The 12,922-nt window shown below is 35.9% G+C and overlaps 1 protein-coding gene across 2 annotated transcripts in view; it reads left to right on the top strand.

The window, feature by feature from the left end:
- The window catches only part of TRIM33 (tripartite motif containing 33), a 103,136-nt gene that overhangs the window by 73,409 nt on the left and 16,805 nt on the right, over nucleotides 1–12,922 (top strand). For both annotated transcript variants that reach the window (XM_033092830.1, XM_033092829.1), the window contains exons 6-11: nucleotides 2,159–2,273; nucleotides 4,403–4,549; nucleotides 5,011–5,128; nucleotides 6,535–6,809; nucleotides 7,418–7,573; nucleotides 10,719–10,919. In XM_033092830.1, the coding sequence (XP_032948721.1) occupies nucleotides 2,159–2,273; nucleotides 4,403–4,549; nucleotides 5,011–5,128; nucleotides 6,535–6,809; nucleotides 7,418–7,573; nucleotides 10,719–10,919 (1,012 nt within the window). The remainder of the gene's footprint in view (nucleotides 1–2,158; nucleotides 2,274–4,402; nucleotides 4,550–5,010; nucleotides 5,129–6,534; nucleotides 6,810–7,417; nucleotides 7,574–10,718; nucleotides 10,920–12,922) is intronic.

The following is a 12,922-nucleotide window of genomic DNA, read 5'->3' as shown; positions in this document are numbered from 1 at the left end:
CTGTGTAGAAGACACAGTATAGAGGAGAGAGCATGAAGAGTAGTGGACAAATTTATTTTCCCATCTGCAAAACAAGCATTAAAAACAGTACTTAGGAGCATTATTATAAGATGAATATATAGCACAGTTTCTGGCACATTTTAGCTTTTGCTATTATTTTTATCAATATTTTAGCTTTTGCTCAGATTTTAGCTTTTGCTATCTATTATTTTTATCAATAACACCGTCAGAATTTTAAGAATTCTATTTTGGTTCATTTCTAAATAAACTAAATTTACTGGTAAGGCAAGTGGGAGTAAGTTCCATAAGTGAGAAGATTAACAAGATTAGGACCCTTAATGTAGGAAGACAGACACTTGGAACTGGCATAATTAAAACCTATGTATTCCTGCAGGAATGAGTAGGATTGATAAGTGGTTATTCTTCAGATTCACAAATATTGAGACCTTTAGGTACTTTTATAATATTAAAATTAGTTAATTTATGAATATTCACCGTGGCACATAGTAGATACTCAAAATATTAAATAGAATGAATGAATGGTACATTATACATTAGAAAATAGCACACGATAAATAATTAGACAGTAAGGTGGTAGAACTTTCATCTTAAGAGGTTGTAGATAATATGTAAATACGTGTAAATACACGCCAATTGTGGCTGGTTAGTTCTTATGGATATGTTGGGATGTGTTTTAGATTATACTTCTGATATGTTTGTTGTGGGTGATATTGGAGAGGGTAACTGTCTTCTCATATCCTTTTCACAGAGAGGATAGTGAGTTGCTTCGTATGGCAGCCTCATATTTTTGTATAAGTTTTGTACGTATTTTTGTATATTTTATATGTATATTCCTGAATCTGTAGAGAAGTAGATCAGGCGGTTTTTGTTTTTATAAGATTGCGAAGGGTTGGGGAGGTTGATGATTTCATCTTCAGAAAGCTTTAAAGAAAAGTATTAAAATCTCTAATTGTTCTTCCCCTTTTGGACACATTCTTTGATGACCTATCTACATCTTTTAATTAATGTACATTGATTATTTTCTTCCTTCACATTTGAACATACAGTAGACACGCTTAAATCCAACGAGTGTCTGACTGGCTATTTTCTGCTTTCAGCAAACTTAGTGATTTCAGTATTTCAAAATCATTTTAAGTTTGAGTCCCATATTTCTTATCAGTAGTAATCAGCACTCTCCTTTTCTTAAACTGTCTTCCACTCACTCTAAGAAGATAAGGACAGAACTGAATTAAATTTTCAAATCAGTGCCCAAACAAGCATTGATATACAAAGAAGGGAAAACTATATTATTACAACTGAGTGTATTAAAGTTACTCAAATTTGAATTTGGCAAGTGAAAGTCAATTTAGGGGTTGACAGTGTGGGTTATAGTTTGTACAGGAGTAAAGTGTATAAAAATTGAGCGGTTTCTTCTTATGGTTGTTTAACACTTTATTTATTTATATTGGTGGGGTTTCCCACTTTCTATTTTGTAAATAGCAAGATATCAGCTATTTTATATTTGCAACCAAAACTTTTTTCATAACCACAATGGGAGCTTACTCCTATTTCTGAAACATCTATTACATCTGAAACAGTTATTTTAAACAATAAATTAAAATGTTTTATGCCTTAACTGTGTATAGCAGGAAACCATTTTGAGAAAAACCTATGAAAGGGGTGTAACAACCCACATTTGAAGTGGTTAAGTTATAAGTGAAAACAAATGCTTCTGAGCTTAATCCCTACTATTTCAAACGATAATTATTGATTATAGCAATTTTTTTGCACATTGTTCTTGCATTAAGATTAAATAGAACCAATGTGCCAGATTTGATACTAACCAGCAATCATTGATGTCAGATGTTTGTATATCACATGTCATAGGAACTAAAGGAGATTGCCATTTAGGTTAATAAGCTGGCCTTTATTAACTTAATTCAAAATTACTAAATATTTAATCCATTCTTTGTTTGTATACATAACTTGTTTAGACCAATCTGAGTGGTCAGGTCTGCTGAAACATAAGTTACATGTTTTGACAAAAGTTTAATTTTAATTATTTGGTAAGTACCCAGTTAGATGAATTTCTGTAACAGTTGATGATTCAGAGATATAGGATAAGTTGATAACCTTATGATGCATTTCTCTTATTCAGGATAAAAGAAGTAAATGAGACTAACAAACGAGTAGAACAGGAAATTAAAGTGGCCATTTTCACCCTTATCAATGAAATTAATAAGAAAGGAAAATCTCTCTTACAGCAGCTAGAGGTACGGTTCAAAGCCAAAGTCAAACAAAAACTGCTTATCATGCTCTTTAGCTGTTTTTCGTGTTTATTGAAAGCTCTTTTAAATTGGTTGGGTATGGGAGGTATATGGAAGTAAATTTTTAAAAAATTTTCACGTTCTGTTGGAAAATACTTTTTTTTTAGTTACTTTGCACTACAATTTAATACTACTGATTTTAGCTATATAAATTGGGAGATAGTGTTGTCTTGTAAATGAAATAATTGCCACTAAAATGTGTTGTAAATGAAGACAAAGCCAACCCACTGCAATGTCCCTCGTGGGTCTTCAGTTTGACTGTTACGTACAAATGTCCATTGGGAGTCTGCTTGAGTCATTTGTGTTTCACTTTACTTTTAAAATATTCCATAGTTTTGCTAAAAATGCTGCTCATTTTTCATAATTTATAGAATCTATAAATTATATTTATAAATTATAAATTTTAAATTTCTTGATAGTTTTGTTGTACTGTCTTTGTTTTGCATAGTTTGAGATTGATAAGTAGATATACATGTTTAGCTGAGAATCCAGTCAGTTTGTAAAATCCAAACTAAGTTTCGATTAAAGACTCATATCTACTCATCCCAAATGTTGATTGGTTCTCAAAATTTTGTACTCTTAAGTATGCTCTTAAGTATGTTATGGGGTTCTATTTTTTGCACCACTGAATAGTAACAATTTAAATTATGTTAGTATTTGATTATTTAACTTCATTACTATTAACATCAAATTTTCCACAGTAGATATTTTTGGTTTCATTTCTTTGTAGAACACTGTAGAAATAATAGACATATAGTTACATACAAATGAAAAAACTATGTCAGAGGAGTGTTGTTTGTGAATTTTATCTTTCCATTGAGACACAATTGTGAGATTAAAAGTATTCTTTAACACATATTGTTCAAGTTGGAGGTCTCTTTGCTGTTGTACATCCAGCCAGTTGTATTTAACTCTCATAGATTCAAAAGGACCCTGTGAATAGAGACAGCCCTGAACAAGCAACGATTTTTGATACCTTTTAACTTACGTAAATATATTTACGTAAGTCTAAAGTAATATTCTTAGTAATAGTCATTTCAAGAACTTTTGAATAAAAGTTGCCTCTTAATGCTGAAATATACATAAATACCTAATGGTAAATCTGCTGATAATCTCTTAACATGCTGATAATTTAAACAATAGGTGTTTTCTCATGTAGTATATTCCTAAACTTTGTAAAACAGAGTTTTTCCTAAGCTTTAGAAGAGGGATAGTTTCCAGAGAAGTTACCAGACTTCTGTTGGTTGGATACTGTTATCCATTGATTTACATTGTAAAATGAGCAATTTGTTTCCTTAGGAAAAACTTGTCCAATAAACCAAGTTGAGTCATTTTTGTAAAACAGTGGTTAAGAACGAAGTAGATACGTTGTTTGTCGTGCTGAATGTCAAAGTACATAGGATATCAGCTACCTTTCTGAGAGTTTTAGTTCTCAGAAAGCAGTTATTTTTTCCTTTGTAGCATTTCCCCCAAATTAGTCTTTCTTTCAGTCCTCACTTGCTTGTTTGTTTTTTATGAACTATTGTCATATCAAAAGGTTCCCTAACCTCTACTCTGAGAGCTCTGGAATTCATCGTCTCATTTTGTCTTAAATATGTAAAAGAAGAGATTTCAACGTCAGCCTCATGCCATACCAGTAGGTGGCATTGATAACAGAAAGTTTTCTTTGGCGTGAAACGTGTATGGAGTTAAGAAATAAAATTATTTCTAAAGGTCAGCTCACTTTGTCATAGACTCTGTAGATAATTCAATTAGACTCATAGAAAACCACTATCTTTAACAAAAACATTTTGTCTTTTGAAGGAAGAGACAAGACTTAATATTAATTTCTCTATGTGGAATGTCCTTTTTAGCCTGGAAAACTAAGCTTTAGTTCCACTTTTGTTAGTGACTTTTCCTGTGATCATAGGCTCATTGAATAACGAGGAGTTTGTTAACTTACCCCCTTTTAAAAAAGAAGTCTGGGTATATTGTTGTGTTTGCACTCAACAATTGTTGTGTCGTTTGCAATAGAAATTATGAGTTGATTTTTTTTTAATCTAGAATTCTTCAGTGAACCTCTTGTTCTGTTTCAGAATGTCACAAAAGAAAGACAGATGAAGTTACTACAGCAGCAGAATGACATCACAGGCCTTTCCAGGCAGGTGAAGCATGTTATGAACTTTACAAACTGGGCAATTGCCAGTGGCAGCAGCACAGCACTCCTGTACAGCAAGCGACTGGTGAGACATCGTATCTGTATTTTTCCTTAAATGGACTTTATTATCTACATTCAGTGAGCTGCACCTCTTTAAAGTGTAGAGTTTGAATTTTGACAAATGTGATCACCACCACCCCAAGATACAGAAATTTCCATCACCCGTAAAAGTTTCCTTGTCCCCCTCTCCCCTGGCCCTAGGCAACCATTAATCTGATTTATGTCTTTTGTAGAACTTCATGTAAATGAAATCATACAGAATTTACTGTTTTGAAGATACCTAGTATTATAATGCAGTGTATCATCAGAAAGGGCAGAAATTCAACCATATGCCTTTGATTGCTGATATAAATAGTCTTTTAAGCACTGCTTTTGTCTCATTTGAGACTGACACTGTGGGGCTACATGAGCGGTTATGTCTTTATCGTGTATGTTTTCTCAAGTGATATTTAATTTTAAGACTAATGTGAATTTTTTCCCTTTAAGATTACTTTTCAATTGCGCCATATTTTGAAAGCACGGTGTGATCCTGTCCCTGCTGCTAATGGAGCAATACGTTTCCATTGTGATCCCACCTTCTGGGCAAAGAATGTAGTCAATTTAGGTGAGAAATAATTAGTTTTATGAATATAACTTGGAAGATGGAAGGAGTTGGAAGGAGTAGAAAGCATCTAAAGCAAATTTTAGATACTTAAAGTTTTTTAACTTCACTCTAATATGTAAACTTCTTAGAAAATATGTTTTTCACCAGAAACTCAGTTGAACTGTGTTCATTACGTCTTTCAGAGTGTTGCGAGTCTCCCCTCTGTAGTTTTTAAAAATGTGTACCATTTTTAACATTTTTCCCACATCTTTAAAATTGACATTGACTGTTTCATATTGAAAACTTATCCAACGGGTCTTCATTCTCTAGAAGAAGAATTTCTTAGGTACTTAGTAGTTTGTATATTAATTGTACCAAGTTGTCCTCTAGAGGAGGACCTCATGTCCTGAGCAATGTTTGAAAGAGTACCTCTTTTCATGTGGAAGAAAAATGCACTTTGCTTTTGTTACTCCACTGTGTGGACCTGCGGACCATAGGTGAAAGTTACAGAGAGACAGAAGGCTCTATTTGAAACAAAACAAAACTCAAAAAGCTTTCCCAACAATTAGAACTGTGTACAGATTGAGTAAACTTACTTTTAAAATAGTCAAGTCCTCACCATTGGAAGCTTTAAAAGCAGAGGTGGATGGCTCTTCTGTAAAAAAGTAATCTTGGTATATATTCACATGTGGCTATAGCCTTACATCAGGCATCAGCATACTTTTTGTGTGGCATGGTAACTAAGTTTGGGTTTTACATTTTAAAGGCTTATAAAAGCAAATACAAAACAGACTATATGACAGATCTTATGTAGCCTGAAAAACCTGAAATATCTGGCCTGTTAGAGGAAAGGTTGACCAACTCTACCTTAGATCAAACCTTCCTAAAATTTGCCTATTTTTAGAAAGCAATCAGCTCTGTGAGGAGTAAGGAAAATTGTCATTTCTAAGGACATAAGTGGTTTAAAACATTCAACATTTTCCAGTTTTGCAGCAGTGTACTCTGCCCTGCTCATTTTGGCGATTCAAAGGCAGGTGGAATCCGCAGGAGTGGTCTTGAGCATCCTTCAGTCTTGTTAGAGGAGGATTGGTTTAGCCTGACTAGATGGGCCTCCTCTAGTAACATCTCTTTCAGCTCTTTATTTTTCTGTACAGCTATGTAAATAAAAAGGGGGCAGATAATATATTCTGAATAATCAGAAGTCAATTATTTGGCATTAGGTTATATTAGGTTTCTAATTTTCAAAGTAAGTCTAGCTCCCATCCCTGCTGTACCGTCAGGAGTTCAATCTAGCTCCCCTCCCTGCTGCACTGTTGGGAGTTTTGAGGGCTGAGAGTTGTCAGAGTAAAGAGGAAAAGATGATTAATCCACAAAGTAGACGATTTAGACAAATTTATGCAAATTATTCTCATTTTTTCACTCTCCAGGTAATCTAGTAATAGAGAGTAAACCAGCGCCTGGTTACACTCCTAATGTTGTAGTTGGGCAAGTTCCTCCAGGGACAAACCACATTAGTAAAACCCCCGGACAGATTAACCTCGCACAGCTCCGGCTCCAGCACATGCAGCAACAAGTGTACGCGCAGAAGCACCAGCAGTTGCAGCAGATGCGGATGCAGCAACCCCCAGCTCCTGTACCAACAACAACAACAACAACACAGCAGCACCCACGGCAAGCAGCCCCTCAGATGTTACAACAGCAGGTGAGTGTTACCTCACTGCATTATTGGTGCAGATTGTGGAGACCTCAAGGCTACACTGTGTCCTATATAGATGCGTTGCACATTTCATGGTTACTGGCAGGGACAGAGCTCAAAGGTCAGAGTTAAATGTTTGCTCTGGGTATGGCAGGGATGTCGGGGAAGTGTGAAGAGGGACAGTAAGTAAATACTTACCCTGGGAAACAAAACCCACTCACTAGTACTGTGGAGGCACACAAATTTATATCCCTCTACACCAGAGCTTTTTTGTTTTCCACATGTGGTTTTGACTAGAGAACCAGATTATTTTTGCCTAATACCTGACATGTTCTTCAGGCATTTTGTTCAATTCATTCCCATCCTATATCTCTTCTGCTCTCCCCTCCCCCATCCGAATCAGGACTGGTAATCCGGGGTGGGATAAGTTAATGCTGGGAACATACACGTATACTCAGAGAAGGGGATGGGGGCTACAGCTGAAGAAAATGACTTACACTGTTTACTTTATGCCCTTCCCTATCCTGACTGAGGCGTTTTTACCATAACATTTTATAATTGAAAGATAAACTTATAAAAGATGATTATATAAATGCAATTTCTACCTTTTGTAGCCTCCAAGATTGATCAGTGTGCAAAGAAGCACCATGAACTGTGGAGCTTTCCAAGCCCATCAGATGCGATTGGCCCAGAATGCTGCCCGCATACCAGGGATACCCAGGCACAGCGGCCCTCAGTATTCCATGATGCAGCCACACCTCCAAAGACAAGTATGCCTAGAGTTAAACGTTTGTAAGAATCACACAATTTTAAAACTAAAAGACACCATTTTTTTAATCTGTTTGTGTGGGGGTGGTCATTGATACTTTGAGAATTTGATTAATGCTGTGTATCTTCTCGTCCCAGAAAAATACACATATACCCAAATTTTTGTATTTAATTTTAAGAGCTTTTCAATGCCATTAAACCTAAACCCATTATCTGCTATGAGTTGAGAACCCCTGATATAGTCCAACCAACTCATTTTACAAAGAAGATAATGCTAAAATCAAAATTAGAACCTCAGTTTCCTGAAATTGTTCTTTAGGTCTTTTAATGACATCTTTAAAAAAAAATTTTTTTTTTTATTGGGGAATATTGAGGAACAGTGTGTTTCTCCAGGGCCCATCAGCTCCAAGTCGTTGTCCTTCAATCTAGTTGTGGAGGGCGCAGCTCAGCTCCAAGTCCAGTTGCCGCTTTGAATCTTTAGTTGCAGGGGCCTCAGCCCCCTATCCCATGTGGGAATTGAACCAGCAATCTTCTTGTTGAGAGCTCACGCTCTAACCAGCTGAGCCACCTGGCCGCCCCTCCTGAAGCTCAGCCACAGCTCGTTGTCTTCAGTCTAGTTGTGGAGGGCGCAGCTCACTGGCCCATGTGGGAATTGAACTGGCAACCCTGTTGTTCAGAGCTCGTGCTCTAACCAACTGAGCCACCCAGCTGCCCCTTAATGACATTTTGAACCTAATACATATAAAGGACTTTGAAAACAATAAAACTCTGGGGTTTTTTTGGTTTGTTTTTAGACTCCTTTCTACTCATGATTGTTCTTTTTATGATATAGATATGCCTACTCTTAAAACTGAGTCTATTTAGAGACGTGTTTTCTAATCTTTACCTGAATGGTAGATTATCTTGAAGACATGACTTTAAAATGAGGGTGATAAAACAGTTCATTTTATAACAGAGTAGTATTTCTCAAAGCACGTTTTAAAGACCATCAGAATGACTGGAGGGCCTTGTCAAAACCAGATTCCGAGCCTGTGCCCACTGAGTCAGAATTTCCAGGAGGAGGGTACTCAGATGTCTGAACTTGTACTGACTCTCTCAGACCATTATGCATAGTAACGGTGACAAACGGTGTCCTGGAGCAGTAGTCCTTCAACTTGATGGCCCAAGTACCTCTGGACAGACTTTTGAAAAATAGGCCCGCTTTCACATTTAAAGATGGACATTTAAAAATCCCATTATAAGTTTAAATAGTTGAAAAGGGACATACTTTCTGGCATATTGTAAATATTGACATAAAGTAAAACCCTTACATTTTATTCTAGTAAATATATCCACTGGAGTCCCAAATACCATAGCAAGCTCTTTTTTGAAAGTCAAAATTTTACACTGCCTTTTCTCCTGGGACTTGAATTTCTCTTCTCCCTCCTCTGTAGAATTTTATCATAACACATGTATTTATGTTTGATAGAGGTGTATGTCAGTCTATTGCAATTTTTCTGCAGGAAAAATGTCTATTTTAATTTAAAAATTCTTCAGTTTCCAGTGATGATAAGGCTATTATTAAACTTTACAACTTTTTGTTTGGATCACATTTTTATTTCAGTTATTCCTATACAATTGTTTAAACAACATACATATTTACAGGGTTTAAGAATATTAGGAAACAAAAAAATAAAATTCTTTTAGATCTACTTTTCTTTATGAGATAAATGGAACCTTCTCCCCCCCCATTCAGTAATATATGTTTGTCTCTTATTGTTAGAGTAAGTTAGAATTCAACATCAGTTTTTATTACTAACTTATTTTTTAAGTTTTTGTTGTCATGTGATACTCGGGAAACTTGTTCACAGAAGTATGTTGGAATTAAAAGAATTTTCCTGAGTTCTTTGAACTTTTTCTAGATTATCAAAACTGAATTTCACGATGAGCTATAAAAACTTTAAAAATTTTTCTTATCAGATGAGAGCTTCTTCAGGTCTTACTTATTTTCTGTTGATCATCCAGTATCAGTACCCAGTGAAAGATTTGTTACCTAGGCTTTGGAGCCAGGCACCTTCTCAACAACTTGACAGCTTTATTTCTAATTTGCACCTTTGCTTGTCTCTCTTGGAGGTTTGGTTTTTTGATTTTTGTTTTTTTTACCCTGGGGCAATGTGCTAGATAAGATTAGGAATGGATCAGAGGTTTGCTGTTTTTTTGGGGAGAAGGGCAATTGCGAAAGAAGTAGTACAAAAAGAATCTGCAGACCACAGCACATTCTTAGCTAAATTAGGAAAAAGTACATATGAGGGTTGAGGCTCTGGGCATTAATTTCCTTAGGAGTGTTCATATACTCCTGCACCTCTTATAAGCCTTCAAGTATTACTAGGGGGCCAGGTACACCTTTTGGAAGAGTACAGAAGCTACAGAATCAGACTAAGCAGCCATCTAAGAACGTTGCCCTTATATCTTAGGACCCCCAAAGCAATCCTTGAATGTCTGAATTTTAAATTTTTAAACATTTCAAATGATGTCTGTGTGTGAGAGTAATAATTTATTTCCCAAAGATTTTCATTTATATTATCTTAAATGATCCTTATAACAGCTCTCACAGTGTGACAGGTATCCGTTTTTCTCCAACGTTATCCACATTAGTGAAATTACACAATTTGCCTAATGTCACACCAAGTTAGAGTCAGTCATATTTTTGTTTGTAGATTCGTTGTTCTTTCTACCATATCAATTACACAATATACAATTACACAATTGATTACTTTTATTTTTTAAAAGATAGAAGAGTCAAAGAGGAATATAGACAGAACAATGGCCTTCCTGGTATGATGTATGAAAACTTGGGCACTTCCAGATCATCTGTTTACATACATCTTTGTTCTGAAATAAGATCATATTATAACCAGGCTGACAGGTTAAAAATTATTGGCAAGTCAGTTTTTTCTTAAATACTACACAAAAATGAATAGAAAAATGAAAAGGCTAATTTGAATTATTCTTTTCCTATATAAGTTCGAGAGGGCTTATTTCTTTGTTTCTCAGTCCTAGGTATCAGACACGTGTGTAACTTCTCTAAATTTAACATTGTTGTCAAGATATATTCATATTAGGATACCTTGGCAAATTAAGTAATGATAACATCTTCTTCCCTAACAGCACTCAAACCCAGGGCATGCTGGACCCTTTCCTGTTGTGTCTGCGCATAACAACACAATCAACCCAACCAGCCCTACTACAGCTACTATGGCCAGTGCAAATCGAGGTCCCACCAGCCCATCTGTTACAGCAATAGAGCTAATCCCCTCAGTTACCAATCCGGAAAACCTTCCGTCACTGCCAGATATTCCACCCATACAGGTTTGTATTTAGGTTGAATGAGAGATTTATTTAAAACCTCTTGTTAGTTAGGGAATTAGAGTATGTATTTCTGGTTGTAGTTTTTAAATTTAGATGAAACTTTTTTTGAAATTTCCAAAGAGTATAATATTATTTGAAATTTTAAAAGTTACATGTACGAAAACTGGCACTCGTTAAAGTTATAAGATGTCAGCTTTGCCTGTCTTTCTACCACCTGCCAATAGGCAAACCTTGTGTTAGGTGAAGTGCTCCTGGTATGAGTGTGAATCCGGAGAGGAGACTCGGGACTAAAATGTGGTCATATTTTTGTCAGTTTCTGTTAGGTCCAAAGGGATAGTCTTGTGCAAACAGGTCAGACTGAGAAAGGAAGAGGTTGGAAAGTCTAGGTATCGGGCACGTTGGGTATACTGAGAGGGGAAGTAATGGTGAGGAGTTGAAGATGGGGTGTGAAGGGCCTCTGAGGCATCCTGTGTCTGTCACCTGCAACTTCTTACTGAAGAAAACTATCTTTCAGTGCCTTCTGAAATTTCATTCATTCATTTGAATCAAATGCACTTTGTTTATGCATATAAATATAACCTTTGAAGGTTACAGGGTTACACTGAGTCATACAGCCTCATGAGCTACCATGGGAGTAAGGAGCAGTGTAACTACTAAGACACTAGGACCCTTGACTGTCTCAGTGACCGCTGCTTTATATTTTATTGTATTTAATGGATTTCTAAGAGTTAGTCTTAATGGATGTTTCTCCAACTCCAAAATTGTTTCACAATCACCAACTCATTGTGAATCCTCTTAATCAGATTGCCTCCCTGGTATTAGGTGAGATCATTTTTGGCCTAGCAAATGGTAGTTGTATTGCTGCTGTGAGTACTGGACTATATAGAATGGAAATTTTTGGAATATATCTATAAAAAACAAAATTTCTAAGTTGTAAGCTTATCATTTACAAAGAACTTTCACAGGCACTATATAATGCTTGAATCGTCTCCTATGATGTATGATATCCCTATTTTATGAATGAGAGTAAGAGGTTATGACTTTCTCAGTTACCCAGTAAATGGAAAAGTTGGAATTCAAAGCCCAGACTTCTGATTTTAAGTCAAGTTCTCTCCCCACTATTGTAGATACAGCAGGGAGATAGTTTGTAGGCCTGGAAAGGCATGGTGTTGAGAGTCTTTGGGCAACCGGAGAGGTATGTATCACGTAAAATGAGTCATTCAAGTTGTATTAAGCACTTACTGTATGCTAACGTGCTTGGGCATTAAGGATAAAAAGATAAACAAGACTTGGTTCCAATTCTTCAGAAACTTTCAAAGGGAGAAGGAAGGCTACTAATGTCAAACTTCACATAATTTGCTAGGGTCACTCTGACCTTGGTTCAGTTTTCTCGCACAGACCAGATGGTGAAAGTGTAGGTGCTCCACATCTTTGAAAAGGTGGACATCATAAGGAAGTGGGCGCGTATTAGACTTTCCTTGTCATCGTGCCCTTAAGAGCTTTGAGATTAAGACAAGAAGCCCTGGAATGTGTCCCCTTAGAGTTTTAATTTTTTTAAGTGGAGTATGAAGAATAGAATCCATACCTTCTCCTATGAACCTTCTCTTCCTTGCAGAAATTCTAACCTTATTTTTATTTACTGATTTATTGAAGTATCATCTACTTTTAAAAATTAAGATACAATTCACATAACATAAAATCCAACTTTTAAAAATGTGCAATCCCGTGGTTTTTAGTATATTTGCAAAGTTGTGCAACCAGCACCACTGTCTAATTCCAGAACATTTTCATCACGCCAAAAGAAACTCTGGACCCATTAGCAGTCACTCCATTCCCTCTCTCCCAATCCCTGGAAAGGCCTAGTTCACTTTCTGTTTCTGTGAATTTGCAGATACCTGTATGACTGGCATTATACAATATGTGCTTTCTGTGCCTGGCTTCTTTCATTTAGCATAATGTTTTCCAGATCTATGCATGTTGTAGCATATATCAGTACTTAATTC

The sequence above is a fragment of the Rhinolophus ferrumequinum genome, chromosome 22 (assembly GCF_004115265.2).
Source record: "Rhinolophus ferrumequinum isolate MPI-CBG mRhiFer1 chromosome 22, mRhiFer1_v1.p, whole genome shotgun sequence".
NCBI lineage: Eukaryota > Metazoa > Chordata > Mammalia > Chiroptera > Rhinolophidae > Rhinolophus > Rhinolophus ferrumequinum.
Note: the sequence above shows the minus strand (reverse complement) of the source record. Positions and strands in the feature narration are given on the sequence as shown.